Consider the following 27,294-nt stretch of genomic DNA (forward strand, 5'->3'; position numbering starts at 1 on the left):
TACTGTACATGTTTACAACATAGAAGAAGTACTACATATTGAGCTCCCTCTGAGCTCAAGAATATACACAAAAATAATGATCCTCCGTACATTGTGCATATTACATTGCAGCTTGTGTACAACTGTTAATTAAGGATTTAATTAGGAGGTTAGGAGAAGTGTCCCGAGATAATCATGTAGAAGGAAGGTTAACACATGGTTATTAATATTAGTACAAATCTACTTTCTTTTACAGTCTTTTACAGTAAAAAAAACATTACAGCAAGAAAGAAACAAATGATAATAATCACACTAGCAAAACAGATGCTATCCCTGTTTGATACATTTAAATATATATTGCATGTTTGTTTCCTTTAATACTTGTTTGTCTGTTTGTTTGATATAATTATCTATGTATTGTTCTTTGGGGGTCAGTGTACTACAAGGCTATTTGATCTTTTTGTTGACCCCCCCCCCCCTCCCCCCCCCTCCCCCCCCCCCCCCCCCCCCCCCCCCCCCCATCCCCCATTCTCATAATTCGTATTTGTCTATTTGCTCTGTATTGTTTTCTATTGATGATGCTCTGCTTTGATATATATATATTTTATTGCTGTTCATATTGAGAGTGAAAATAAAGACTGAAATGATTGATTAAATTCCAATTTCACTTCAATTTCAATTTTCAAGAACATGGCCCTTTGGCTGATACTTATTGATTTCCTTTAAAGTGTTTCCATTTGATGAAGCCCGGAGTAGGTAGGTACAGTAGCTCACTGAATATTTAACCTCATTCCTCGCAAGATGCGCATGAAGTAGCAACAGACTTGAGCAGGGAGGCAGGAATACCTTTACAGTGTCCATGCGGAATTCATAACTCTCAATTTTAATGGATTCAAAATCATGCTCCAAAGTGGCAATTAACTGAATTGAAATTTGAGAAGTCTGGATATGCCCTATGATATTTTCTCAAGATATCTTCTACAAGATTGAAAATCAATTTTTATTTTATTTTATTTTTTGGTGCAAAATAATGCTTGCCTGATATTAAACTTTCATGAAATAAAACTGATTTAAAAACACTTTGCTTTCAATTTGTTAGGATAAGTTTTAAATCACGGTGCTTCGTTTAATTGTTTATATTTTGATATACATGTATGTGTGTACATCATAAACAATATCCAACTACAAACCTGATAAACCCATTTTTGTATTTCAAAATGATAAACATGCTTTCCTTTTTCCCTTCTTCCAAAATATCATATTGAATATCAAATATGGAAGGCTGTACCTGTAGATTGCAGAAAAGTGAGTCAACCGATCAGTATCATATTTTTCTGAACTTCTTCTCTATTTTTTTGCATGAAAAGTATACTTTATCTTACAAAGGTCAATTCTTAATTTTGGAACAAACAATCTCTTCTTCCTTGTTGCATCCAGTCAAGACAGATGGGTTATACGACAAATGAAAATCAGAGCAGAAAATTGTTTTCATGCACATACATGCACTGGACAGAATTACGGGAGAGATGAGCCCCAACATGACTTTTTAAAAGGGCATCCACTGAATTAATGAATTCATAAAGAGCAGACGAACTTCGTTGTGCTTCTTTCATTTATCATTTTGACTCCCAAATGCCACAGGGCAAGCTGACATTTTACTAATAGACGGATCACGGATGCCTTTTTTTGTTTATAAAAAGTGCACATGTTGTAGGACCTTAATTTTTGTTTCAACAAGTCACAGACGGTCACATACTTTCAAGAATATTTTTCAAGGTTTACAAAGTGCGCTACCACACCTTTAATAATATGTACGTTGAAACTACTCGTATGCAGAAAATGTGAAGAATGTTTGCGTCATGACCATATTAACATCATGAAAGTGCTCAATGATCCATGAAATTGGCTAATTAATCTAACACAATATTAATACGCATGAAACAATTATGCACATCTCCCCCAAACTGCTTTCTTTAAATGTTCTTTAATGCCATATAGCGCACATGCCCATTTTGCTAATAAAGGATTTATATGTAATTCTTTAAAGCTACTATATCCATTTGCATGCCAATAAAATGAAAAGGTTAAATTCCAACGGCATTCAAATTTAAAAACGAAAGGGTTTAAAAGTGGCTTCTTCATACAACGATTCCTCTCGTCTCAAAGGGCTTTCAGATCAGTCTAGACCACTCTCATTGTGTTTGTCACTGGCAACAAAGTGACTCACCCCTAAGCTTATCTCATGCACAAATAACCCGTCTGCGTCTAGATGCTGCTCTTCAATATTAAGACTAAATTACGTTTTGTGCGTTTCCTGAATTTTTCATCACAAAGATGCACTCCCCGGGTACAGTAAATGCTTGGAAATTGTTCATGCAGGGCCTAATACCGAATGCATTGACTCGCTATGGAATGCAATATGTGGAGGAAAGATATTCTCCCAGCATACCGTACATAGTAGGATAACATTGATCGAAGATCTCTTATTGTGCAGAGTCGCATTATTCTTTTTAAAAAGCATTGTCTGCGCTAGCTTGCCAAGCGTAATTTCCAATGTGTAATGATGCACACAGTTTCATAGCTTTTTTCTTTATTCTCCCTCATTTTATATGCATTCTTGCACCGTCATGTTAGTTTAGAGCTGTCATGTTCTCTAGAGCTGTCTCATATGTAGTTCTCTCCGTCTCATATGCAAATCCTTCCTTACTTGCTTATTAACGCCTTTCCAGCTCCTCTTATGTTGTCTGCCAAACCTCATCAGCCCCCCCCCCCTCTTCTCTCTCTCTCTCTCTCTCTCTCTCTGTCATTGTCTCTCCTCTTGTTTCCAATCTTCCTTGAGTAGGTCTGAATTGCGTCCACATTAACATCCCCATCTTTCTACAAGTAAATATTGCTTAGTGCTTACACACTTCGTGAATTTTTTTCCTCTTCTCTTCTCTTCGTTTCTCTTCTAAGTGTTCTGTTTTCACACTAAAGAATTTGCCACAAGAATATGCAGACCTGTATGATTGGGGATCGTGTGTCTGCCGTCCGGACGCTTAACCAAAATAAAGCCACCACTTTTGCCTTTTGGATTTAACAGAATGTATACATGAAATAGCACTAACCATCAGAAATATTGATCCCTTAGAATTTCTTAAACACAATTCTTAAATGATTTATGATATATATTGCGAGTAAACTTCTTCAAATTACCATTTTCAATCAACTGTCCGCATACACAACCTGTCTGGACAAACAACGTCTGGGTATACATGTACTATACAGTATTATGTACATCTCCAAGTACACAAAGAAAATAGATAAATTTCCTTACATACACTGACCAGCACTGTCCAATTTATGTATATTTATCATGAATTTCTACTTGGTCCGTATCTCGATGCAGATCTGAACTTTCTTTCACCGTTAGGTCCACTCCCTCTACCAGATAAGTATCAGAAGCCTACGTGTTTGTACATGTAGTCCCAGTCTACTCTCCCACATGTAACTAAACGTCTACCACTCCTAGCTGCATGCAACCTTGAATATTCATGCCTACATCTCACTCCCACTTCATCTCCGAGACAGTTGCCCTTTGCAGCTAACCAACCAAGTTTCCGAAGAATATATCAAGCTGATAAAAATACACCCATCAATGCCACTTTGTCACTTAGTGTACCCCCTTATACATGTTTCAAAGGCATGTTCACAGTCAAAGATGGATAAAACTACAGGTTGAAAAAATTCTGTTTATTATCATGCATTGGAGCATCTTTCAAATGTGTCTCATCCTTATCTTAAAGCCCCACTGTCCTACTAGTAGCTACTTGCTCCCTCTATATAGTAAACTTCCCCAATCGGTGCCTGTTGTACGTCCCCCATGATCCTCTTTTTCTTGTTAGTTGAGAGCTGAGTTAATGAGATAGCCACCTGTCAGTGACCTGGCTGGGTGGTCTAATCCCTTCTATCCCAGTAGTATTGACGGTCTTTAATACATTATCAGTCATCAGAGCGACATGGAAATTGGAAAGAATTGTGTTTAATATTATTTCACATTGTTGCACTTGTGCCACTGCCAAATTGTTGATATTCTATCCTTGATTTGCAATCAATTCCAGTAAATATTTGAAGGGAAAGAAAATCCATACATGTACATGTACATGTGGGCCTAAACATGTAGATGTATTTACCAAAGCTCAACGGAATTCAAGAGCAAGGATCATAAAAGACTATGAAGTGTCCAGCACACCTTTGATTTGTTTGACATTCCATTTACATTGTAAGAAGTAACCAAACAAAAACTTCAGGTGCAGCCGTTTTATAATTGCTAGTATACATTGCTACATTTCAACAACATTTTAAGAAATGTAATGAAATTGAATGGTGAGAAGTTGGAGCTTTACATAAATATATGAGGGTTTTTAGGGTATTAATTAATTTTGTTAATATTTACAGAAAAGTAAAGGAGCTTACACTCTTAAAAATGTGTGGTCAAAAAATGACCACGTCGTGGTCGTTTTTAACCACGTGTTGGTAGTCAACCATGCACCTTTAAAATCGACCACAACGTGGTTATTTTTGACCACGTGTTTTTAAGAGTGTACTAAACAGGTTTGAAAATCTAGCAGATGCCTGGAAAATGAAATCTGTAGGCCTAATTATATGCATCATCTTCACCAACAGCTCTGCAACTCTCCTCTTCCGCCTCCTCCCCCCCCCCCCCCCTCGTCCACCTTTCTTTCCCCTTCTCTTCCCCTCCTCCACCCCCCCCCCTTCTTGACCCCAATCTTTAAAAAAACAGTAACATGAACTTATTCTAATGTAAATACAATGTACAACGTTTAGTAGTAAAAATTAAAACAGTATCTCAATGAACAACTCAAGAGTAATGCCTTGAATACCAACATACACTGTACATGTATATTACATTGTATACAAGAAATTGTTTGTGTCAATTTCTTTCGGCAGGAAAAACAGTGAGACATTGGCAGCGAGACAAAACAACCACTTGTCCATGCATGCACATGTACTTGAATCCGTTAACATTAAAATGCGGAGTTCACCAATTGCATGGAGGAAATTCACATTCTCTGCTTTATAAGTCAAGAGAGCTAGGGGAAGGAACGTCCGTGAAGGTTGTCTTGAATACTGATCAGCTTCAATCTATAATGTAAGGCTTTTATACGCAGGATCTGATGTATCTCCTCTTGTTCTGCCAAACAGTTTCTAGGACACATCCCAGGACATATATCCTAAGGTTCCAAGTATCAGTTTCTCACAACGGAGAGAGAAAGATGGGAGGGGACACGGAAGAGAGAGGTTGATTAAAGAGATAGATAGATAGATACAGTCGAATTTATCCATTAAGGCCACACAAGGGAAAGAGAACAAGGGGCCATTATACACAGGTGGCCTTCAAATACAGAGATGGCCACCAAGACAAGTTTGACTGTAAATAGAGAGAGGGTGGGGAGAATTGGAGGGAACAGGAAAAAAAAAACAAGATTCTATCTTCTATCAAATCTCAGTCACTCCACCTAACCGACTCTTTTCTGGCATCTACTGAAGTTACTTTATTTGAGTCGATATCGTCTAGATTTATAGTTGTGATCAACAATTAAAGACAATTATTATATAGGTCAGCATAATTCTACTCCCGTTTCTAACATCTATTCATCTGTCTGTCTTGTTTAGTTTCTGTCTGTGCTTCAGTCCTGTTGCTCGTAGTATATTCCTGTTCCTCTTGTTCATAGCCATTATTTAGTAGTCAGTAGATTTTATTGTACATATTTATGTTTATATTTTCTCAGTTGTTTAGTTACTTTAGTTTGTAAGCATTTAAATGTATGCATTGTTCTTATCTGATGAGTTTGTTCTTTTAGGACATACTCATAAGCTACTCATGAGGGACCTAAATCCACAAGCCTTGCTTTCAACCAAGGTCACCTCATCTTTCTATTGTAACGCCATATTCTATTAACTTGTTACAGTATATTCATGTCATATTTGTAATGTGTGTTATGAAAGAAATATAAATAAAACTTGAAACTTGAAACTACATGTTCAGTACATGTAACTGACCAATTCTTGACTGTTACATTCAAGTCACACCGACATGACCGACACCAGACTAACATCTGACTAAACTTCAAACGGTCAAAATTTGATTGGCTTAAGAGTCGGTGTGGTGTCGATTCAGAAGTTTGACTACGTACAGATATGTACAGTATTAATACTGATTATCAATTATCATGTGCTTTGACATTGGAAATAATTGTAACAAACCATGTTTTGCATTTTTGTTACAATCTTGGATTTTACACTGTACATGTTCCTAACGTACAGCGTACATGTATGCCTTAAAAAATGAAACGCCGGTAATAAACATGTATTTATTATTGCTCTACAAATACTATCAAAGAGATCACAAAATCAATGTCTAAAGGTCATAAAAATATATTTATATAGTATTTATAGAAAGACAAGAATATTTGTACAGATAACTGGATTTTTTATTAGCTTTTGTTACAATAAAATGAAGGGATGGGAATGCATTGTTTATATTCTGTACATGATATGGGTAGAAGATAAACAAAAGCCTTGGGTCCTTGCCCAGTAAATTGATGGAAATTGGAATATCTGAGAATCCTATTCTTATTTGATAACTTGGCTTTTCAAAACATTAAAGAATGTTCAAAGCAAACCTGAATATTTTTGCTCTAGGACTATTACAAAAATTTGATTTTTTAGAGATTTTCATGGGGGAAATAATTATAATGAAAACTGCATTGTCAATCATTGTCACTAAATACAATGTTCCGAACGTTTTAAATGTAAATTAGTTACATGAAAACAGGATGTTTATGTTTAGTTCTGAAAAAGAAAATATTGGAATAATGACAAAGAAAAAAACAAGAGGCCTATTAAAAGGGAACATGGAAAAAGCCAGAGAAGGCAGCAGCTAGAAGTACAGTATGTTGATGTAATTTTACAAGGGGTTAACAGTAAGAACTCCCTATCGGCTCTTGGGAGAAATTTATATTCAGCAAGAAACAGCATTTTGTGCATGTACATGTATGTACTGTAGCACAAAAGGTACAACAAGCGTCTATTAAACTTTCACCCTCAATGTATAGAACAGAATTGATAACTGTCTACCTCTTCACTTTAAAACAAATATCTTACCTTTCCTTGAAGAATTCACCAAGTTCCTTGGTCGATGTTTGACCATGTTTCATGTTATTATACAAACATCCAAAGCCCTGGTTCTTCTCCCCCTGCCAAATCAAGCAAAAACAGAAGGAAAAAAAAGTTTAAACAAAACATCAGAAACAAGTTACAAATATCGGTAATATAAAAAATTACTCGGGAAGATATGAAAATATATCATGAAAAGTTGCTTTACTTGAATAGAGGCCTTCATGATAGTCCAACATACATGTACAGTATAGTGTATTCTTAATTTTCCAAAATGTCATTATTATACCGCTTGACTGGAACAACATTTATTTGAAACCACTAAAAATACTGTTATGGCTACAAATAATAGTGGCTTCTTGTATACATGTACATGTACTAGTGCTGATGTCTGGCAATACCTCTTCTGGCGCTCCCATAGTATTATCCCAGCTTACAGCAGGGGTACCGTTACAGCACTCTATCAAACATAATTTCCTGACAGGTACCCACTTTCATCACCTGCTTCAAATGTGGCAAATGTAGATAAATGTCTAGCTTAAAGTTAAAGACCAGTTTTGGAAACGCCCCCCTCTCAAAAAATGAAATGGAAGCTCTTATTAATATGCCATGGTACAAATTTTGCTGAGAAACCGCCTACTAATTGATATATTTGGTAAATTATTATATCTATTTGGACCTGATAAATATTGTGCACGTGTCGCGCATGGTCCCATACATCTTTCTGTGTACAGTGCTTGTAACTTTACTAAGACTGGGCCAAACTTCTTATCATTTTGATGATTCCAGAACCTTGCAGTACACACCAATACTAGATGATCAACCTTTTCTGATTGATTCCATAACGTTTCTTTCACAATGCAATCGCATGACCAGAATTCAACTTTATCTTTAAGGATATATTTAATTAGTGCTGTGACAGGGATTAAAACCTTCCTGAGACTTATCCACTCCTGGCATTATTCTATTCAATATTAGCTGCATTTACACACTGCAAGCAAAAATCATTGATTTTTCTCATATTCCAGTGTATCATCAGAAGTTGCTAAGCAACCACCAGCTAGCACAACGAAAAACTGACCAAAAAAAATCCACCTCTGGAGTGTGTTTTTCTTAATATACGCCAGCAGAAACTTCAACGATCAGAATGATCAAACACCGACAGTTTTTCTGGGGTTTTCCAATAGTGTATAAGGCAGTCCCACAAATCAATGATTTTTTTTATTTTTGTAATGGTGTTAGAGCTGTGTAAATATGGTCCTATTGTTAAAACGGCTAATGACAAGATATGCAATATTTAATATTGATTGGCCTTGAAAGGGATAGTATCGAGTGAAAATAAATTAATTTTCATTACACACAAATTCTAAGATGGGCATGTGGTATGATATACAGGCCCACATGTAAATGTACTGTACATGTACATGAAAATACACTGTACATGTTAGGATATTATGCAGGGGCACATGTGTACAATACTGCACATACTGTACGTATCTAACACTTATCTCTTGTCAAGACACTTGTGATATACTGCGCATGTAATCAAATAACACATTGTATGCTACATGTATGTCTTGCCTGTGTTAGTAACAAATTTCCCTTGTCGCGGCCAATTTTGCTCTGGCCATGCAGCACAATATCCCCTTCAAGGCCAGTCTATATCAAATGATGATTATTATATTGGGCTTAAAGGTAAAGACCAGTTTTGGAAACACCCCCCTCTCAAAAAATGAAATAGAAGCTCTTATTACCAATCATGTGAAAGAATATGTTTTGACTAATACTTGATCATACAAATTTTGCTGAGAAACCGCCTACTAATTGATATATTTGGTAAATTTGTATATGCTAGACGATCAACCTTTTCTGACCGATTCCACGTTTCTTTCACAATGCAATCGCATGACCATAACTGGTCTTTATCTTTAATAATACATACACCTGTATATCACCCATTCATAAATTACACGTCGTCGCTGTTTTCACGAAGTGACGGTAGTGAAAAAATATTGCATTCACTTTGCGTGACTATTTTCCTCACTACCGTCACTTCGTGAAAATAGGGACGATGTACACATGTACATGTACATGTATACTACTATTGATAGAAGCCTTAATGTGCATCTAGAAATTGAAGAAATACACTAGCTTGCATGTTTATTTCACCGCTCAAATACCTGATGATGTAACCTTCATGTACCTGTACATGCAAAGATAGTCTTGAAATACAATTAACTGTATACATGTATGTCAACTTTCCAAAATGCCTTTAAAATGTTTGACATGGAGGTCTGTATAAGGCCTGTCTTCACTATCTCGAGATTGCCAAATATCCAGCTATTTGAACTATCCTGATAGCAAACTATCACCAGACCGAAGACTCGCACTATGCGCTAACGCTGAGCAAAATATCTCGAGCTTATTTCTCAAGGTCGAGTTTCAAGTTTCGAGGTCGAATCTCGAGCTGATGAAGACGCAATTTGTAACTTCTGGATTATTTCCCAAATCAGAAATAGCGGGCTATTTGGCAATCTCGAGATGATGAAGACGCACCTGTAGAGTACAATTCCAATGCCCCTTTCCTATACTGTAGTTCATATCTTGGCATGATGAGGTCTCAGAACACTGCACAAGTGTAGCCAAGTGCCCAAGGCATGTTATTACTAACTTGATGGATTCATGCAAACGAGAGCAGAGAGGGAGAACATACAATGTAAAGAGAAATTGCTTCTATAATTTTCTTGGATTTACATGTTTTGAATGTATGGTTTCATTTTTAGGTGTAAGTGTGAAGACGTTAGATGTTTTCAAAGATCTTGTTCAATCTTTATTTTCATAGAAATAGTCAAAAACGTAATCTCTTCAGGAGTAATACTAATTTTGATTGTCACCAGAGCTCATTTGAAAATTGTTTCTCAGATTCTCAAGCCTGTCTATATCATTAATCTACATTTGCCACACTCTACCCAGGGGAAGTAAATGGCTCTGTTGCAGGAATTCATTCCTTGAAAATGCTACAGCGCTGTGATAACGGCCATGCTAAAGCCAGGGTAATTACAGTGGAGCGCCTGGGTGCCAGAGAGGATCGCTATTTAAACGTAAACCGACTATCATTATTATTACATCAATGTGACCAGGGGGGTGTTTCACAAAGATCCTAATTCAAACTTATCTCTAAGTTGGACTTAAAAATTATGGAAAGCCGATAGCATCTTTGAAAATATTTTGTAAAAGTTATTTTCAAAGGCATAAAATATTGATTCAAATCTTTCACATTTGTTATCATCAAGGAGATTTCATGTTCTTGATGTAGAATTGATGAAAAATCTAAAATACTTGAATTTTTGCTTTTGAATATATTTCATTATAAGGCTACAAATGGCTCTCCATAATATTTAAGTCCAACTTAGGGTTAAGTTTGACTTAGAATCTTTGTGAAACACCCCCCAGGAGCCACAGCATGTGTTTGCTGCCATCAACCAATTAAAAAGGGAGGGTGACGACAACGACATAAAGGGTATATTACAGTTTATAACCAACAAATGATGGGTAGGATTTTGTGTTACGGGGGCACACCTAAATCTCTAATTGATCAGTTCCATGCAGTTGTTATGGTAAACAACTTTCACCTGCGGGGGACCAATTGATCTACAGTGTTCATCTGATCACCAGTTTGTGGGTGGAACATCCATTATACAAGATTGATAACGCCGCATTCACACTACCAAAATTCATCGTATAGATTACATATAGAAGAATCGTATTGCTATATTGTGCGTAAGTTTTTCTAGTCTGAATGTCGTACGAAGAAACGAAGTATACCAAAATGCTTTAGAGTGAAACGTATGTTCGAGCATCATCTGAACGAAAAACGTGTTAAAGAACCAGGGTCTTGTTCTAGTCGTATGTGGGATGGGATTCTTGTATAGAGCGTGTACAGTATGTACACTGATGGTTGGCTAGATGTAGCTGTCAAGTGACCTCTTCAAACAAGTTTCTTAACCGGTATACAGTGTTGTTAAACATGTACATGTACATGTAGTCTGTACGCCCCTTTTGCCATATGATGATTCTCAAAACAACGTTTATTTCTACATTTCGTGTAAATTTTTGACAGTCTGAACGGGCTTTAAGACACAAACCAACCATTTCACCCGGTGGCTTAAGAGCTCAGTTGAGTATGTCATCAATCGATTCGAGCACCTTCTCTAGTTTGCGATTGACAGGTCTCGCGTCCATGTCCATGAACAAATTAGACCCCATTCACACTCGCGTCCATGTTCATGAACAAATTAGACCCCTTTCACACTGCTGAAACAAGAAGGACATCCAAATAGATTTCTTCTGCTCTTTTAGAACTTTCCAGATTTAAATTGCTCTTCACTCCAAGTTTGCAAGCAGTGTGCCCAACAGTGAGACTACGACAGGCTTTGTACTTTAGCCGCTCGTTATTTGAAACAGCCAGAAACTGACAGATCTAGGCTTTGCTCAAGGCTTTAGGAATTGTAAAGTGTCAAACTAAAGTCTGTGCTTGCAGACTACATGTACTCCGCCCCCACGCAACATTTAGAAGTAATCCTGGAGAACATTTCTATGAAGTAGTCTTGACAGATGATCTAAACGGGTAAAAACAAGCATTACTTCACATAACATTGTGAAGACAAAAATAGACAAAACAAAATTTGTGACGTGAAAAGCACACAAGATGAGGCCTGCAATACATCAGGGGTCCACTTTATTCACATTTTCACAGGGGGTCAATAATGAACCAAGTTCTTTACAGATCTGTTCAGGCTCAAAGACCACATTTGTTGTTTCCCTTGAAAGTGGTTTCTTGTTGGAACATGTACCAAAGGAACCTGTACAATGTACATAAAGACCACCTGCCTATAAAGACGATGTGTCTAGTCTCCCTTGGGTGGTCTTTATAGACAGGTTTCACTCTGCAATGAGGAAAACAAGAATCAACTCTGATACTTTCCAACGATCAATACCGCATTTTCACGTTCAACCAGACTATGAAATACACCTTGTCACCCCACCTATTAACGATACAACACATCAGCACTTTCACTCAAACCAACGACTCTTGCCCTTTTAGCCTGCCACTCAATTCACTCCTGAAAGCTCTCTCTTCCGATCTCCGGAGACAGGATATCGAGAAGAACGGATCATAAACTTCCATTATGACGACGCCTCGTCGACAAAACAGGTAGTCCCCTATATAAACAGGTACATACAAATTATAAACTAAAGCCAGGGGTCACAAAATAAAATGGGTCACGAAAGCAAAGGGTTGTTTGCATTGATCGATCCCATATATCCCGATTTAAGACCGTCTTCCGATCTGTGTTTATTCAAACCCACCCCATTTTGATTTTTATTTCTTTTACGGAAGGGTTGCTGAAGGGATGTTTTTTCTTTCATGACTATGTTCAACCTCTAAGTTCTGGTAGGGTCATCTACCGCAACTCATGTCTTGTATAATTGATAAAATACAGTCCTACAAGGCTGCATGTAGACCTGTTCATATAAACCAGTTATTCTTCTTCATACATGTATGTACATACAGGGTGTACACGGGTACATAAAATATATACCCGGTAAATCTTTTCAATATTCTGAACTTTCCTTTATTGGAAGTAAATGTAAAGTCTTTTACTGGATCATGCCACAAACAGGTGTTCAATCAATTTCTATATATACTTGGGGGACTCGAACAGGGATTTCAAGGGGCTGCTTTCTCATATTTTCATACCTGCCAACCTTTCACGACAAAAATTAAGAATCTCTCAAAGCAAAATTAGGAATACAGTCTATTTTGTATACTTTGTTTAACAGAATATTTCCCCGAAAAAAGATACCGGTAATCTAGTGTTCAAAACAAAAGCTTGAAAGTTAAAGACCCAAAAATAGGAATGGTTAGCAGCTACAATGTATGAATTACATGGTAGATTTTGTTTCACCCATTTCATAGCTTTTTAGAATATTATATTTTTGCTAAATGTAGTGCTTCTTTTCCATTCTCAAAAGTATGTACATGTAAAGGTACAACATTGCTCTCAAAACATAATATCCAATATCTCAACCCATGATTGGAACTAGTGCTGTAACATCACGGATATCTCCAATTCCGTTTAACCGCCAGTCAAAACCGGACGGTTTTCGGTAAAATGATTAAAAAAATAAATAAATAAAAAATTAAAAAAAGCCAGGTCCTTGTGAAAAAGCGGGAAGGACTTTCATTTAACTGCGAGGTGCAGTTGAAGGCGCCTATTTGTGCTTGTGAACTTGTCACAAATAATGGTAACAATGTCGTTTTTAGAAGAATGTGTAAGATCATTAATGTAAATTAATAACAGTAGAGGACCTTAGCACTAGGATAGAACCTTGTGGTACTTCATGTGTAAAAATTGGATGAATTATTTTTATAAACTACTGTACATATTGAGATCTATTACAAAGATTACTTTCAAACCAAGATGACAGACAAATTGGAGTGTTGAGTCAACACACTGATTACTGAGCTGGGAGACATTGCCAGGCATAGTGCCAGGTGGTGGCCGGAGGGGCGTAAATCGAAAATTAAAAAAAAAAAAAACAGGAAAATGAAACCGTCCAATTGAAAACAGAATCCGCCATGGGTGGTCGGATACCGGATGGTTAAACGTTTGACTACAGCACTAATTGGAACATTTTTCACAATAGCCTCTAAGCACAAAATGCTTTAATTTGTATTAAATATGCACATGTAGCATGAATATGTTTTGAAAATATAATCAGATACATGTATCTACATTTTATACTGTACTCCATTTCACCTTCCTGCTCCTAGTGCATTTATACTACATGCAAGGGCTTCCTTGTACATCTTCATGTACAGGTGTAGCACTGGAATTCAGCTCTGCAGTGTAAAAAAATTACTGTATCATACAATTTATTAAATTAAGGAATTTATGAATTGGATTCGGATGTGGGGACAGAGTACATGTTGACATTGGGGTTACAATGTACACAGATACAGTGCATTCAGTCAATTACAAACTGGAATTGAACAAATACATAATTTCTGAATGCCACTTCATGTGGGCACTATTCATTTAAGGCCAACATGAGGTCGAGAGACATGGATACCAACAAATTAATACACATAGAAATACATATTTTGTTTTTTTTACTTTTAGTTCAGATTCATCAGGTGTTCAGCTGAGAAATGTATATTTTTTTATGTGTTTTTAATTTGAAGTTAGAAGCAATGATGTCATACTTATTATAAACTGGATATTTTGAATTAAGTGAATCATAAATGTTAAAAAGAGAAACTCAAGAAAACATAAAGAAAGTGAACAACAAATCTCTACCCATCATATCAGTAGTTGTTGCTCACAATAGTAAAACCCATAATTTGTAAATAAATACATGGGTTCATCAGATCTTAGGCCTTACACACCAACTATCATTTTCCTGCTGGTACACAGTGTAACCAACCTTCTTTCGAGTTTAAGGTGACCTCATTTACTGCTTAAATCTCAATAAATAATAATACTGGTAGTCAGGATATCAAATCTGATCTTAGAGGCCTACATGTGTGTATCTACAGTACGTCAATGACAAAAATGAACAGGGACAAAACAAAATTAAGCTCTGCAAAGCTCCAAAGTAGCACAGGGAATTTCTTTTTTTTTAATTAAATCTCTGGGAAAATAGGACATGGTCCTGTGAGAGAAGAAAAGGATTTCAATTGTAAATGGATGTACAAATAATCTGTCAAACTCATATTGTAATGCAGGTCATTATCTTATTTGTAAAGCGCTATATAAAAGCTAAATATTATTATTATTATATAATGATGACGATGATATTTGTAATACACTTGAAATCAAATGATCAAGGAGTACAATTATACAATATAAGATCAAATCAAATCAAATCAAAAAAATAAATGAAAAAGACTGATGTGGCTGAAAGCGATTGCTGACAATTTGCATTTTATCTTTCAGATTTCTTATCCTAAGAAATCCTCAGAAACATCCATTTTAATCATCCTACTTTACCTGCAAAGCCTGGAGTTTGTGCAAGTCCTTTGCGCTTCCAAACAAGTTGATCCTCGAGTGACGTAAAGCCGCATTTTGAGCTTTGGCGGTTGTCCGAACCATGATTCTAACGCTAAGTTTTACTTAGACATGCGATGAGAATACGAAAACTACCCTAAAGGCCTCTTCAACTTTTCAACAAAAAATTAATCCCTACACACGAGAGGGAAATTCTAAGACGCTATGTCAATAGTTCCTTTTGCAAATGCCACCAAGTTCCCATGAATTTTGAACGATAATCTAAAATTCATCCATTCCTTGAATAGCTGATCGCGAGAAGCTCTACAAACAGTTTTTTAAGCACAGCCACGGGTAGAGATGCAAGAGTCTTAAAAGAGAACACCTTTAACCAAGTTCACAATCATCTTCATCTGGCAGAATTTATCGATGAGATCTTCCGAAAGTTGTACTCAGTCCAACTGAAGGGAAAAATCATGAGAATTCGCTCAACCTGAAATTGGATCACTGACCAAAAGTGAATCACAAACTTTGTTTTCCCTCTCCACGCTTCTATGGCACTGAGTCAGAGAGATGACATTAACTGAACTCAACAGCTCGCAAGAACCTCGAACGAACGAGGCCTTCTGAGGACAACCAGAAATAAAGTGTGCTGCTTCACAATGCTCATAGCCAATCAGTCCCAAAGGCAACAAGACGAATCAAATGCCAGGCAGAGTTTGGTAAGCTGGTGACTATGCGATGTTCCATGCATGAATGTGGGGGGATAGAATCAAGTTAAATCCACAATTTCCTACTGGCGTAAAGTCCTGTGAGTAAAGAGGACTGTTGCTTCTGGCTCGCAGCTAAGCTCGATCCGTAAGCTCTCGTAATAGCATAGTCTGTGTGGATCAGACCCTTCAATAAACCAGGGAAGTGTTTCACAAAGACTAAGATCGACTTAAAGTTGGACTTAAAGGCAGGCTTTACTTCTTCAGCTAGAAGGGATTAGACCACCCAGCGAGCCAGCGAGGTCACTGTGACAGGTGGCTATCTCATTAACTCACTCAGCTCTCATTTAACATAAGAAAAAGAGGAACCTTGGGGGACCAACAGGCACCGATTGGGGAAGTTTTCTATATAGAGGGAGCAAGTAGTTACAAGTAGGACAGTGTGCCTTTAACTATGGCAGGCTGTTTATGCCACTGTTTGCTCTTACCATTATGATCTTTAGAATTTTTCAGATATGTTTTCCTTCAATAATGAGTTAATAAAATATGTAAATTCTGTAGATTTGTATGTCCCTTTGAGAGACCAATGCCAGGAAGTGGTGAGAGCAAACAGTGGCATGAACGGCCTGCCATAGTTAACTCAAATTTAAAGTTGATCAATAGTCTAGATGTGAAATACTCCCCTGTGCTACATGTATACCATTACATGCATTTTGTGCAATTTGTGGCCATTAAAACTAATGGCCTCCAAATCAACACTGCAAACAGGTACATGTACAGTACATGTATTTGGCAGAGGGAGGATGGTGGGGGGGGGGGGGGTAGCAGTGATGACGCATAGTACATGATGTAGCCTAAGATTGGCCTACAAACACTGAAATCACTTTCTTCTCCTGTTGAACTACATTACAGTTGAAGCCCAATTTGAAACTACACAAGAATAAATCATAAGACTGTTTGTTTGTTGTTGTTGTTTTTTTTTTGGGGGGGGGTTACATACTGAACAATAACGGCTATTATAAAGTTTTAGCCTTCATGTGAATATGGTGCTTAAAAATAATTGATGTTGTTTTTTTGTTTTTTTTCATGTTGCATCATCTAAAATACAATTCAATTGTGAAGCACATTTTGCACATTGCAAAAAGCTGACTTTCTGAAGATCTGTCGCTAAAGTTACATCGACCTGCTGAGCAAAGTTCTGAAACATGAGACTAGTGGAGTACAGGAAGTTTGGAGCTCTAACACACAGTGGCACCATGGATGTAAGCAGTGTGGTAATTAACAGATCCCGGCCCCAACTCCCAGCAGATTTTCCCATGTTTGTTATTTAGGACGTGCCAGTCATCTGCACGGGACTCCCTCAAATTGCCCTGTTATATTTTTCCTTTCTACCCCTTTTTTTGTTCATGTCACTATTTTTGCTCCTACTGAAAGGGTGGATTTAGTAATCCTTACTCCCAATCTCGAAATTGGCAACTTACTGATCACACTGCATTATAATTTTTCAGTGCTGCAGTAAGTGATAAAGGAAGCACATGTACTCAAAAGCAAATATTACATGTCATTCAATTTCCCTACATTTTTTTTTTCTTTTCATTTCTTAGTTTGATTTGTTACTACTATTCATGCATTTAGTTTTGAACAGATCAAGTCAAGTTCCAACTGCATACATGTACATGTACATGTACATGTATGTACAGTCAAACCTGCTTTAGTGACCACCTGTCTACAAAGACCACCTGTCTACAAAGGCCACTTTTTGTGTTTCCCTTGGGTGGTCGCTATAGACAGGTTTGACTGTAGTTGTAAGTTTTAGATATTTTTACCAAAGTATTTAATGGATTTGCAGTATGATTCTAAAGTGAACAACAAAGTCCCAAGTCTGTTTGTTATGCTTTTTTTCGGAGGGGAGGGGCATCTTACATAATATCAAGAGAAGCTTTCTTTTCATATTATCATCAGATCATCCAAATCATATGAACTAATATCAATGATTATAAAGGGTATTAATATGACAATTCCATAGAAAGGTCATCTCTATACTGTTGGGTACATTAAACTGAGGCTAGTTTTGACTCTGATGATAGCTAGTATAGGCTACATGACACATGTACATTAACTTTTTCAGGGATAAGGTTGAATATGCTATGTACATGTACAGGGTACATGTGGTGGTGGTTATTTTGACCTGACTACTAAGAAAGCATAAATGCTTGTTAGTAAGCAACCAGAGGACCGACGGCTTTAGGTCCTCTCCGATGGACCTGGTAATGAGGATTAATGCCTCACCAAAGGGCACTAGCGCATCGACTTGGTTTCGAACCCGGGTCACCGGATTACAAGACCACTGCTCTACCAACTGAGCTATCGCGCCTCTTGTAGAGGAATTGATGTGTTTTCACCTTCACCTCCCTAATAAAAATCATTGTCACAACAATGTTCATTAGTAACGCTGTTAATCAATAAAGACCCTATTCACACTCACCAAAAACAAGTGCTCTCAATCTTATTATTAAAGGCCGTTCTACATGTACATGTACAGTACAGTGTATGAGAGCGCTCCACAAGTACGGTTCATTCGTTTTCACACTTATTGCACTTATTGCCCTAATGAGGCTTGTGGTGCTATAAAAGGGATCTCTTCTCGTGTCAACTACGTCATAATGGCATGGGTCAGGGTAACTGTGGTCCCCATCGGTCATGATTAATTGATATTAAGCAAATATTAACCTCCTTTACTCGGGCAATGGATACAAACTATCATCGCCGAGGTGATCTCGGGGGCCTACTATCATCCTGAGCCACAAGGCGAGGGATGATGGTAGCCCCGAGATCAGCGAGGCGATGATAGTTTGTATCCATTGCCCCAGTAAAGGAGGTTAATATTTGTTTTATATCCCACATCGGCAATAAGGTCTTTTTAAAGTGAATTTTACATAATTAAAAGAACTGATTCTGCAGATAGTTCAGCTTCAGCTACCGTAGATTTTACAAAGCGCAACATGCATACAATGTAACAAAGTCGATGCGCGCTCATTTGACATTGACATTTCACGTAACCTACTGTGCTACGCGTATTCAATTGCAAGTGGGGCAGCAAAAAGTTCCCTTTACAAAAGTCCTATCGCAGGTAGATAGTACTTATCTATATTTTATCATGTGACCTCGTTTAGACCAATCAGATTGCAAGATTCTCAGTATGCGGGATATAATACAAATTAATGCATCATGATAATTAGGGCTCTTTTTACTAGTGACACATATTGCTGACAATCTATACCAACTGACAATCATTAACATGTTATTTATTAAGTACAGCCAATTGTTGAAGCATTATTAAAAGCAATCAAACAACACATTTACACTCAGGATTGTCTCACATCCATCTGTATATTGCTGTGTAATGTACACATGTACATGTACATGTACATGCAATTCAGCTTCTTGCTGCAAATCATGTTGTCTAATAAACCATTTTTTAATTGAATTGAATTGAATTGAGTTGAAATTTACTCAACCATTCACTTTACACTGTTCATGCATAGGGGGCCAAAATTACCTTGAACAACAGTTTTCCCACCTGCGTGTACTGTACATGTACATGTACATTGTACATGTACCAGTAGGCTTTCATCGAAAGGGTGCGGTGCGGTGCGGCGCGGTGTGGTGTGCTCAACGCACCCATTCGATAAAAGAGGGGGGCCTTTTCTCGAAAGGGTGCGTTGAGAGCGGAGTACCGTTTTAACACACCCTTTCGATGAAAGCGGGGGGGCTTTTCTCGAAAGGGTGCGTCGACTAGTCTTTCGCATCAGTCGTTTAAAATGAGGATCTCGGACCATAGACCTAATCTATGCTCGGACAGAAGGTAATAGTTGCCAATCTAAGTATATCGAAAATGTATTAAATAAAATGGAATGGTCTTGATTACAGAGTGCATGGTCTCTTTCGTTATTACTATGTTGATGGGGGAGACAGAGAGAAGGAAAAAAGGGAAAGGGAAGATAAAAGGAAAGAAAGAAGAATAAGAAGAGAAGAGGGAAACGGGGGGGGGGGGGCGAAGGACTCTTGCCCCCCCCCCCCCGCCAAAAAATAAATCAGAGAGAGAGAGAAGGGAAAGGGAAAGGGAAAGAGAAGATAAAAGGAAAGAAAGAAGAGGAAGAAGAAGAAAATAGGGAAACGGGGGCAAAGGGCTTTTGCCTCCTCCCCCCCCCCCCCCCCGCCAACAAATAAATAGGAGAGAGAGAGAAGGGAAAGGGAAAGGGAAAGAGAAGATAAAAGGAACGAAAGAAGAGGAAGAAGAAGAAAAGAGGGAAACGTGGGCAAAGGGCTTTGCCTCCCCCCCCCCCCCCCCGCCAACAAATAAATAGGAGAGAGATAGAGAGAAGGGAAAGGGAAAGGGAAAGAAAATATAAAAGGAAAGAAAGAAGAAGAAGAAGGAAAGAGGGAAATGGGGGAAGGGCAAAAGGCTCTTGCCTCCTCCCTCCCCCCCCCCCCCCGCCAAAAAAATAAATAAGAGAGAGAGAGAGAGAAGGGAAAGGGAAAGAGAAGATAAAAGGAAAGAAAGAAGAGGAAAAAGAAGAAAAGAGGGACACGGGGGCAAAGGGCTCTTGCCCTCCCCCCCCCCCCACCAAAAAAAAAAAAAAAAGAGAGAGAGAGAGAAGGGAAAGGGAAAGAGAATATAAAAGGAAAGAAAGAAGAATAAGAAGAAAAGAGGGAAACGGGGGCGAAGGGCTCTTGCCTCCTCCCCCCCCCCCCCCCCCCGCCAACAAATAAAAAGGAGAGAGAGAGAGAGAAGGGAAAGGAAAAGAAATATAAAAGGAAAGAAAGAAGAAGAAGAAGGAAAGATGGATACGGGGGAAGGGCGAAAGGTTATTACCTCCCCCCCCCCCCTTCCCGCCAAAAAAAATAATAACAGAGAGAGAGAGAGAGAGAGAGAGAAGGGAGAGGGAAAGAAAATCTAAAAGGAAAGAAAGAAGAGGAAAAAGAATAAGAAAAGAGGGAAAGGGGGCGAAGGGCTCTTGCCAACAAAATGAATAAGAGAGAGAGAGAGAGTGAAGGGAAAGGGAAAGAAAATATAAAAGGAAAGAAAGAAGAGGAAAAAGAATAAGAAAAGAGGAAAACAGGGGCGAAGGGCTCTTGCCTCCTCCCTCCCCCCCCCCCCCGCCAAAAAATAAATAAGAGAGAGAGAGAGAATCTGTTCTGATCCTGGTCCTGATCCTCAATCACGACCAGGGGAGTAAATTCCAGGCCCGTATGGTTCTTGGAAAGAAGGTGAGTCGATATATATCCATCTTGCATCTTATGTTGGAGAAGGAGAGGGAAAGAGAAGATAAAAGGAAAGAAAGAAGAGGAAGAGGAAGAAGAATTTGTGTTCTGCCAGTGTCACAAATAGATATATAAATATGCTCATGCATCTGACGATAATTTGATGTATAAAACCCCTCACCTTCTTGGGGCTCCGCCCCTTGGATCCAACACCAATTTGTGTCCTGCCAGTGTCACAAATAGATATAAAAATGCTCATCTGACCGTTATTTATTGCCCAAAACCCCTGAGCTTCCGGGTGCTCCACCCCCTGGACCCCACGCCAATTCGTGACCCCTGTGTCACAAATAAGGTATAAAATAATAATAATTTAATGGACAAAACTCCTGAGCTTCTGGGGGCTCCGCCCCCTGGACCCAACACCAAATTGTGTCCTGCCACTGTCACAAATAAGGTATAAAATTATGCTCATCCGACGTTAATTTTGATGTTTAATACCCCTGAGCTTCTGAGGGCTCCGCCCTGTGTAAAAAAACGTGTAAAAAACACGTTAATTTTTACCGTTTTTGGGAGATACCCCCCCCCCCCTGGCGTTCAAGGGGGGGGGGGTACGATTTTTCAAATTTTTGAGGGCCCCAAAAAAGATTAGTGCTCTCTGGTAATTTTGCGACTTCTCCGGAACCGCGGCAGATATAAAGTTTTTCTTTCATGACTTTTTTCTTTCGAGTCTTACGCATCTTTTGAAACATTTTTTTGTTGAAAATCGGACGTATAATTGCGGAGTCACGTGACCTTTTTTTTTTGCATGTCAGCCCTAAAATCGCTCAATTTTGTGATTTATGTACCAAACATATTATTTTTTTTTAAAAAGAGAAAACATTGGTTATTTGGTCTTGTTTCAAGTTAATGTGTTTGATTTTGGGTAAAAATAGTTGAATTGTGGTTAGAAATGAAATGAAATAACAAAATAATATAATACATAAATACAAATTATCAAAACAACAACAAGATAACATAGGGATAAACTGGCTCTTCCAACTTTGTTGTCGTATTATCATTCTAACGAATATATGAAGTGAAAAAGAACGCTCGCATATGAATTATATATGATTTATGGGTAAAAATGTGAATTCTCTGACCTTGTTTGCATAAATTACCATAAATATGCATTTTCGCGGCGATCGGCTGTGAAACGGCCGAGATCTTAGAGGGGGACCCCCCCCCCCCCCCACCCTCAAGTCCACTCTAATCACATTGATAAAAAGTATGACTTAAATAATCTCTCTCACCATTATACCGCTATAGTATTCATGTTTTTAATATTATTTATTGTCCATTAAACAAGTTCATAGAGAAAATACTTATCTCTCTGCAACATTAAAAAAGAATCTTCATTCATATGTCTTTATTTTTATTGATAGCCTTGTGGTCGCCAACAGTGGCGTAGGCAGGGGCGTCTCCAAAGGGGGTGTGGGGGTGCGACACCCCCCCCCCCCCCACCTGTCAGGATATTGTCGGTAAAATTGCGCTGCCGTCGGGAAAAAAGAGAAAAGGGGGAGGGGAAAAAAGAGAGTAAAAGGGAAAGAAAAGAAAAAAAGAAAAAGAAAAGAAAAAAAGAAAAAAGAAAAGGAAAGAAAAGAGAAGAAAGAAAAGAAAGAAAGAGAAAAACGAAAAAGAGGGAGAATAGGAAAGAAAGGAGGCAAGAGCCCTTTGCCCCCATTACCCTCTTTTCTTCTTCTTCCTCTTCTTTCTTTCCTTTTATCTTCTCTTTCCCTTTCCCTTTCCCTTCTCTCTCTCTCTGATTTATTTTTTGGCGGGGGGGGGGGCAAGAGTCCTTCGCCCCCCCCCCCCGTTTCCCTCTTCTCTTCTTATTCTTCTTTCTTTCCTTTTATCTTCTCTTTCCCTTTTTTCCTTCTCTCTGTCTCCCCCATCAACATAGTAATAACGAAAGAGACCACTCTGTAATCAAGACCATTCCATTTTATTTAATACATTTTCGATATACTTAAATTGGCAACTATTACCTTTTAAACGACTGATGCGAAAGACTAGTCGACGCACCCTTTCGAGAAAAGCCCCCCCGCTTTCATCGAAAGGGTGTGTTAAAACGGTACTCCGCTCTCAACGCACCCTTTCGAGAAAAGGCCCCCCTCTTTTATCGAATGGGTGCGTTGAGCACACCACACCGCGCCGCACCGCACCGCACCCTTTCGATGAAAGCCGTACCAGTAAGTGAACAGGTGCATACAATGTACCTGTACATGTACAGGTACACATAATAGTCTGCAGGCACACAATCTAAATTGACACTTTACCACAAGTCCTAAAGCCTTGAGCGGAGCATAGATCTGTCTGTTTCTGGCTGTGTCAGTTTCTGGCTGTGTCAGGAATGGCTGAAGTGAAGTACAGAGCCTAATGTACATGTAGTCTCATACTAGTGCAGACACAGCTTTGCACAACGAACCCAATATCATTTCTGTCTGTTGTTAATTGCTGACCTGTCCACTCTGAGTGGTCTTGAGGTTAATACTTGATCCTAATTTTTGCCCAAGGATTGGTCAACCTCCCTCATTAACTCCTATGGACATGGATCAACTCTGCAGGTCAATTTAACCACTATAAACTGTACAATGTACATGTACATGTTGCCTGTATAGATTGGGTACACTATACAATTACATGTGATCAAAGTACATGTGCACAACTGAAAATCTAATTGGAAATCAATCAAAATATTAAACATGATTGACTTTGCAATGTTTATTACCTAAAGTATGAGTCTAATTTGGTTGCTCCAAAATGTCTAAATTGAATACTAAAGATAATCTTGAGCCCTGGTAATGATGAGTTTTCGTTTTTGCACCATGACTAAAACCAGGAACAGAAGAGAAATTCTAATCACATGAATGAAATTGTGTAAATTCAAAAAATAAATAACAACTATTATATTCCCATCATGACCATGTGCATGTACATGTAAAGTGTGAAACTATAAAGACAAGAAACCTGTACACCTGTAGTTATACATTGTGTTCATTGTTTGTTTTTTTAGTATGACAACTACACTTTAGGCAGAGTGGCAGACATACTTTTATTCAAATTTTGATGAAAAACAAAAATGGTAGTCACACAAATGGGATTTTGGAGATGTTGTACATGTAGTCATGTATGTACAGTTCTACATGTACACCATTACCATTTCACATCCAAGGCCCATTGCAAAAAACTTTACAACATTATCTACCATTGCAACATCACAAAAGCTTCCAGGTAATCAAATCAAGGTTTCCATGAAATAGAAGTTACATGTACCACAACTGGTAGCAAAATTACCATCAATGGTTTATATTTTTTTGCAACGGGTCCCGGTCTAAGCCTAAGGGGGGATTTAAACCCTTATGAATATGAACCTACTGGCTGCTTAATTCTTAAACTTCCAATAGGTTTAGTAAAGAAACCATCCTCTTCCTCGAGGCAATGGGTAGAAAAATTTGACCTGACTCATTCAGAAATGTATACATGTGTACTGTATGTACAGGTGAACATGGTAATCTGATTAGGCCTACTTTGTACAAGAGAGACCAACACTGAAGTGATTTCCGACATGAACAATTTGCAATTCTCCATTTGATTTCGGTTCAAAGGAGTTTTGAGTTTACAAAGGAGCAAGAGCGCCATCTACATTAATACAAGAGACATGTTCATGTGAACTTGAGCCTGTGGCAGTGTCATGCCCTGTACTATGTACACCTGGAAGAAGAACGTTTTACTCACATAATTTACATCACTTCACTCATTCCTATTAGGAAAGTGGGAATTACATGTAGGATTAGTGATGTACAGTACTACATTAAACAGAGACCAAACTTGTCTTTCATCCTCAAGTGAAAAGTTGGCAGGAATGAGTGAAGTTGTGATATCTATTGCTTTTCTACCAGAAGTACATGCACGGGTCTGTATAGAGTAGATCTACTTTAAATCAGACCGATCATTACCCAATACTCTCAGTATTGACCATTCAAACAATCAAACACAGTGCAGTGACCACTGTCTGTAGGGGGCGATGAGTCAATGACCATCAAAAATTGAAAAAAATTGAAACATTGCCAGCCCAGCCAATGAGTTGTAGCATACAGAAGCAGTGCACTTACGGGAGTGCCGCCAACACAAGTCAGAGGTCATCATCATTGTATTGCAGAGCAGAAAGTCACACGGTCCATGTGGAAAGGAACCTGGGGGCCGTTTCTCGAAACCAACTCCATGACAGTCATATCTTTGTCGGCGACCTACGGAGATGTCATGAAGCGGATAAACCGTTTCACAAAGCCATGACAGACATGATATCGATATATCGCGATACTAGCAGCTCAAGAACAAAGTCTTTGTCACGATCCATTTTATTTATCCAAGAATAACCCAAAACAAGTTTTGGGGCTAAAATTGTTCAAAAAGAAATATATACATATAAATTCTCCTAAAATAAATAATAAATAGTGTCATTATCAAATGTAGATCACCAAACGATTTGCATATTTCTGTAAAGATTCTTAAATTGAAGAAAAACCGGTGAGTGTTTTTTTTTTCGACAGTCAAATGAAAAGTTAGTTGAAGGATACCGTAATGTGATAGTTTATCAATACATACTTTTTGTTTATTGTGACGAGGAATTTTAGGCAAAATACCTTTTCTCAGCCAATTTTTATTCTAGAGTCTCATAAACACTCGTTATATAATTGATTTGACATTGAAAATATAATTTGGAAGAAGTAATTAGAGAGGGAATAATAATGCACATAGGCTCCAAGGTATGACGGTATCCTAAGAAAAGACTATGGATCGACTATGGAAAACGGTGTGTAACATTCTTATCTATCTTATTTATATGTTATAGTTTAATGATTTGTGATTTAATGTTTATATTTAGCTTTTTAAAGTTTCTGTAAAATTTGTATTCTCACTTTTGTACATTTGCATTTCGCATCCCAGAGAATTACGTACCGAACTCGTCTATATTTTTCTCAAAATGATAGTGAAACTAATCGTACATTTCGCGGCCCATGGAATGGCAACAAACTGACTTGTGATGGCGCTTTACAGCAATTAAAAAGATATGACGGGTTCGGAGCAGTGACAACTCGCTTGTCGCGGAAGTTGTCGCTCATCTTGGCAAAGACGGCTTCGTGAAACACTTAGCTGACAAGTTACGTGACAGTGGCGAGATGTCGTTGATCTTGTAGTTATGACGGTTTCGAGAAACGGCCCCCTGAGCTCCATCTGTCTGGTAAGATATTTGCTAATATTTCGTTATTTTTTACCTATTTTTAATTGCCGTACAGTAGATCATTAGGAGTAGAAGTGGCATAACAAACGTTAAGACCACTGTCCAGTATTCATCTGGTTCGGGAAGGTGTAATTTCAGACACATTGTAATGTAGGGTTTGTTTACCTGCCTCTCCGCGCACGTCTAATGCAGCCAGTTACTACATGTAAGGATTGGTAAACAAAATATCATAAAAACATTATCACCAACCCAGGTCACTCCCAACATGACTAGCTACACACCCGCGTCCAGAAAAAGCGGCGAAAGGGTGTCTTTTTCAGCTATACATACATGGCGGCATCTACAGGTGTAGAGTAGTGGCTCTGGTCTGCGGCCGATCGGCGGGAACTGCCGATTCTATTTTTATTGGAATACTCACAGAATACTTCAATACCCTCAATAAAGAGTCCATATACTTACTTATTAAATAGAAGTCACAAATAACCTAACTGACCCACAGCGTGGTCAGCATTGACCACGTTTCGAAATGCTTCGAGTTCCCCGGTTTGCGGGCACGCATTACCGGTTTGCGGCACGCGTACGTCACAAAGCTTTATGCGCTACGTCACGATGAAAGCATGTACCAAATTACTACGGGTAACCCAAATTCTCATGTTTATCTGTTGCTACGGTAAATTTGTCAAGTTTTAAACAATTTCACCTTTTCCTCGAATGGATCATCCCATCCGGGGGTAAGTACTACTAGAAACTATCGGGTCATAGCGGGTACACACATCAGCACACATACCATCATACACGATCCCGCATGTTATGTGTGTATTAACAC

At 38.2% G+C, this 27,294-nt stretch overlaps 1 protein-coding gene across 13 annotated transcripts in view; it reads right to left on the reverse strand.

Moving 5' to 3' along the window:
* Window positions 1-27,294, reverse strand: part of LOC100893850 (F-BAR domain only protein 2) — a 101,961-nt gene that overhangs the window by 73,456 nt on the left and 1,211 nt on the right. For 4 of the 13 annotated variants that reach the window (XM_030996416.1, XM_030996414.1, XM_030996413.1 and 1 more), the window contains exons 1-2: window positions 15,216-15,884; window positions 7,147-7,238 (exon numbers count right to left, since the gene is read on the reverse strand). In XM_030996416.1, the coding sequence (XP_030852276.1) occupies window positions 7,147-7,238; window positions 15,216-15,317 (194 nt within the window). In that variant the 5' untranslated portion in view covers window positions 15,318-15,884. Of the gene's footprint in view, window positions 1-7,146; window positions 7,239-15,215; window positions 15,886-27,294 lie in introns of those variants that run through there. The other 9 variants (XM_030996422.1, XM_030996419.1, XM_030996418.1 and 6 more) reach the window with 4 other exon arrangements.

This window comes from Strongylocentrotus purpuratus, unplaced genomic scaffold, assembly GCF_000002235.5.
Source record: "Strongylocentrotus purpuratus isolate Spur 01 unplaced genomic scaffold, Spur_5.0 spur5_scaffold_3, whole genome shotgun sequence".
Classification (NCBI taxonomy): Eukaryota; Metazoa; Echinodermata; class Echinoidea; order Camarodonta; family Strongylocentrotidae; genus Strongylocentrotus; species Strongylocentrotus purpuratus.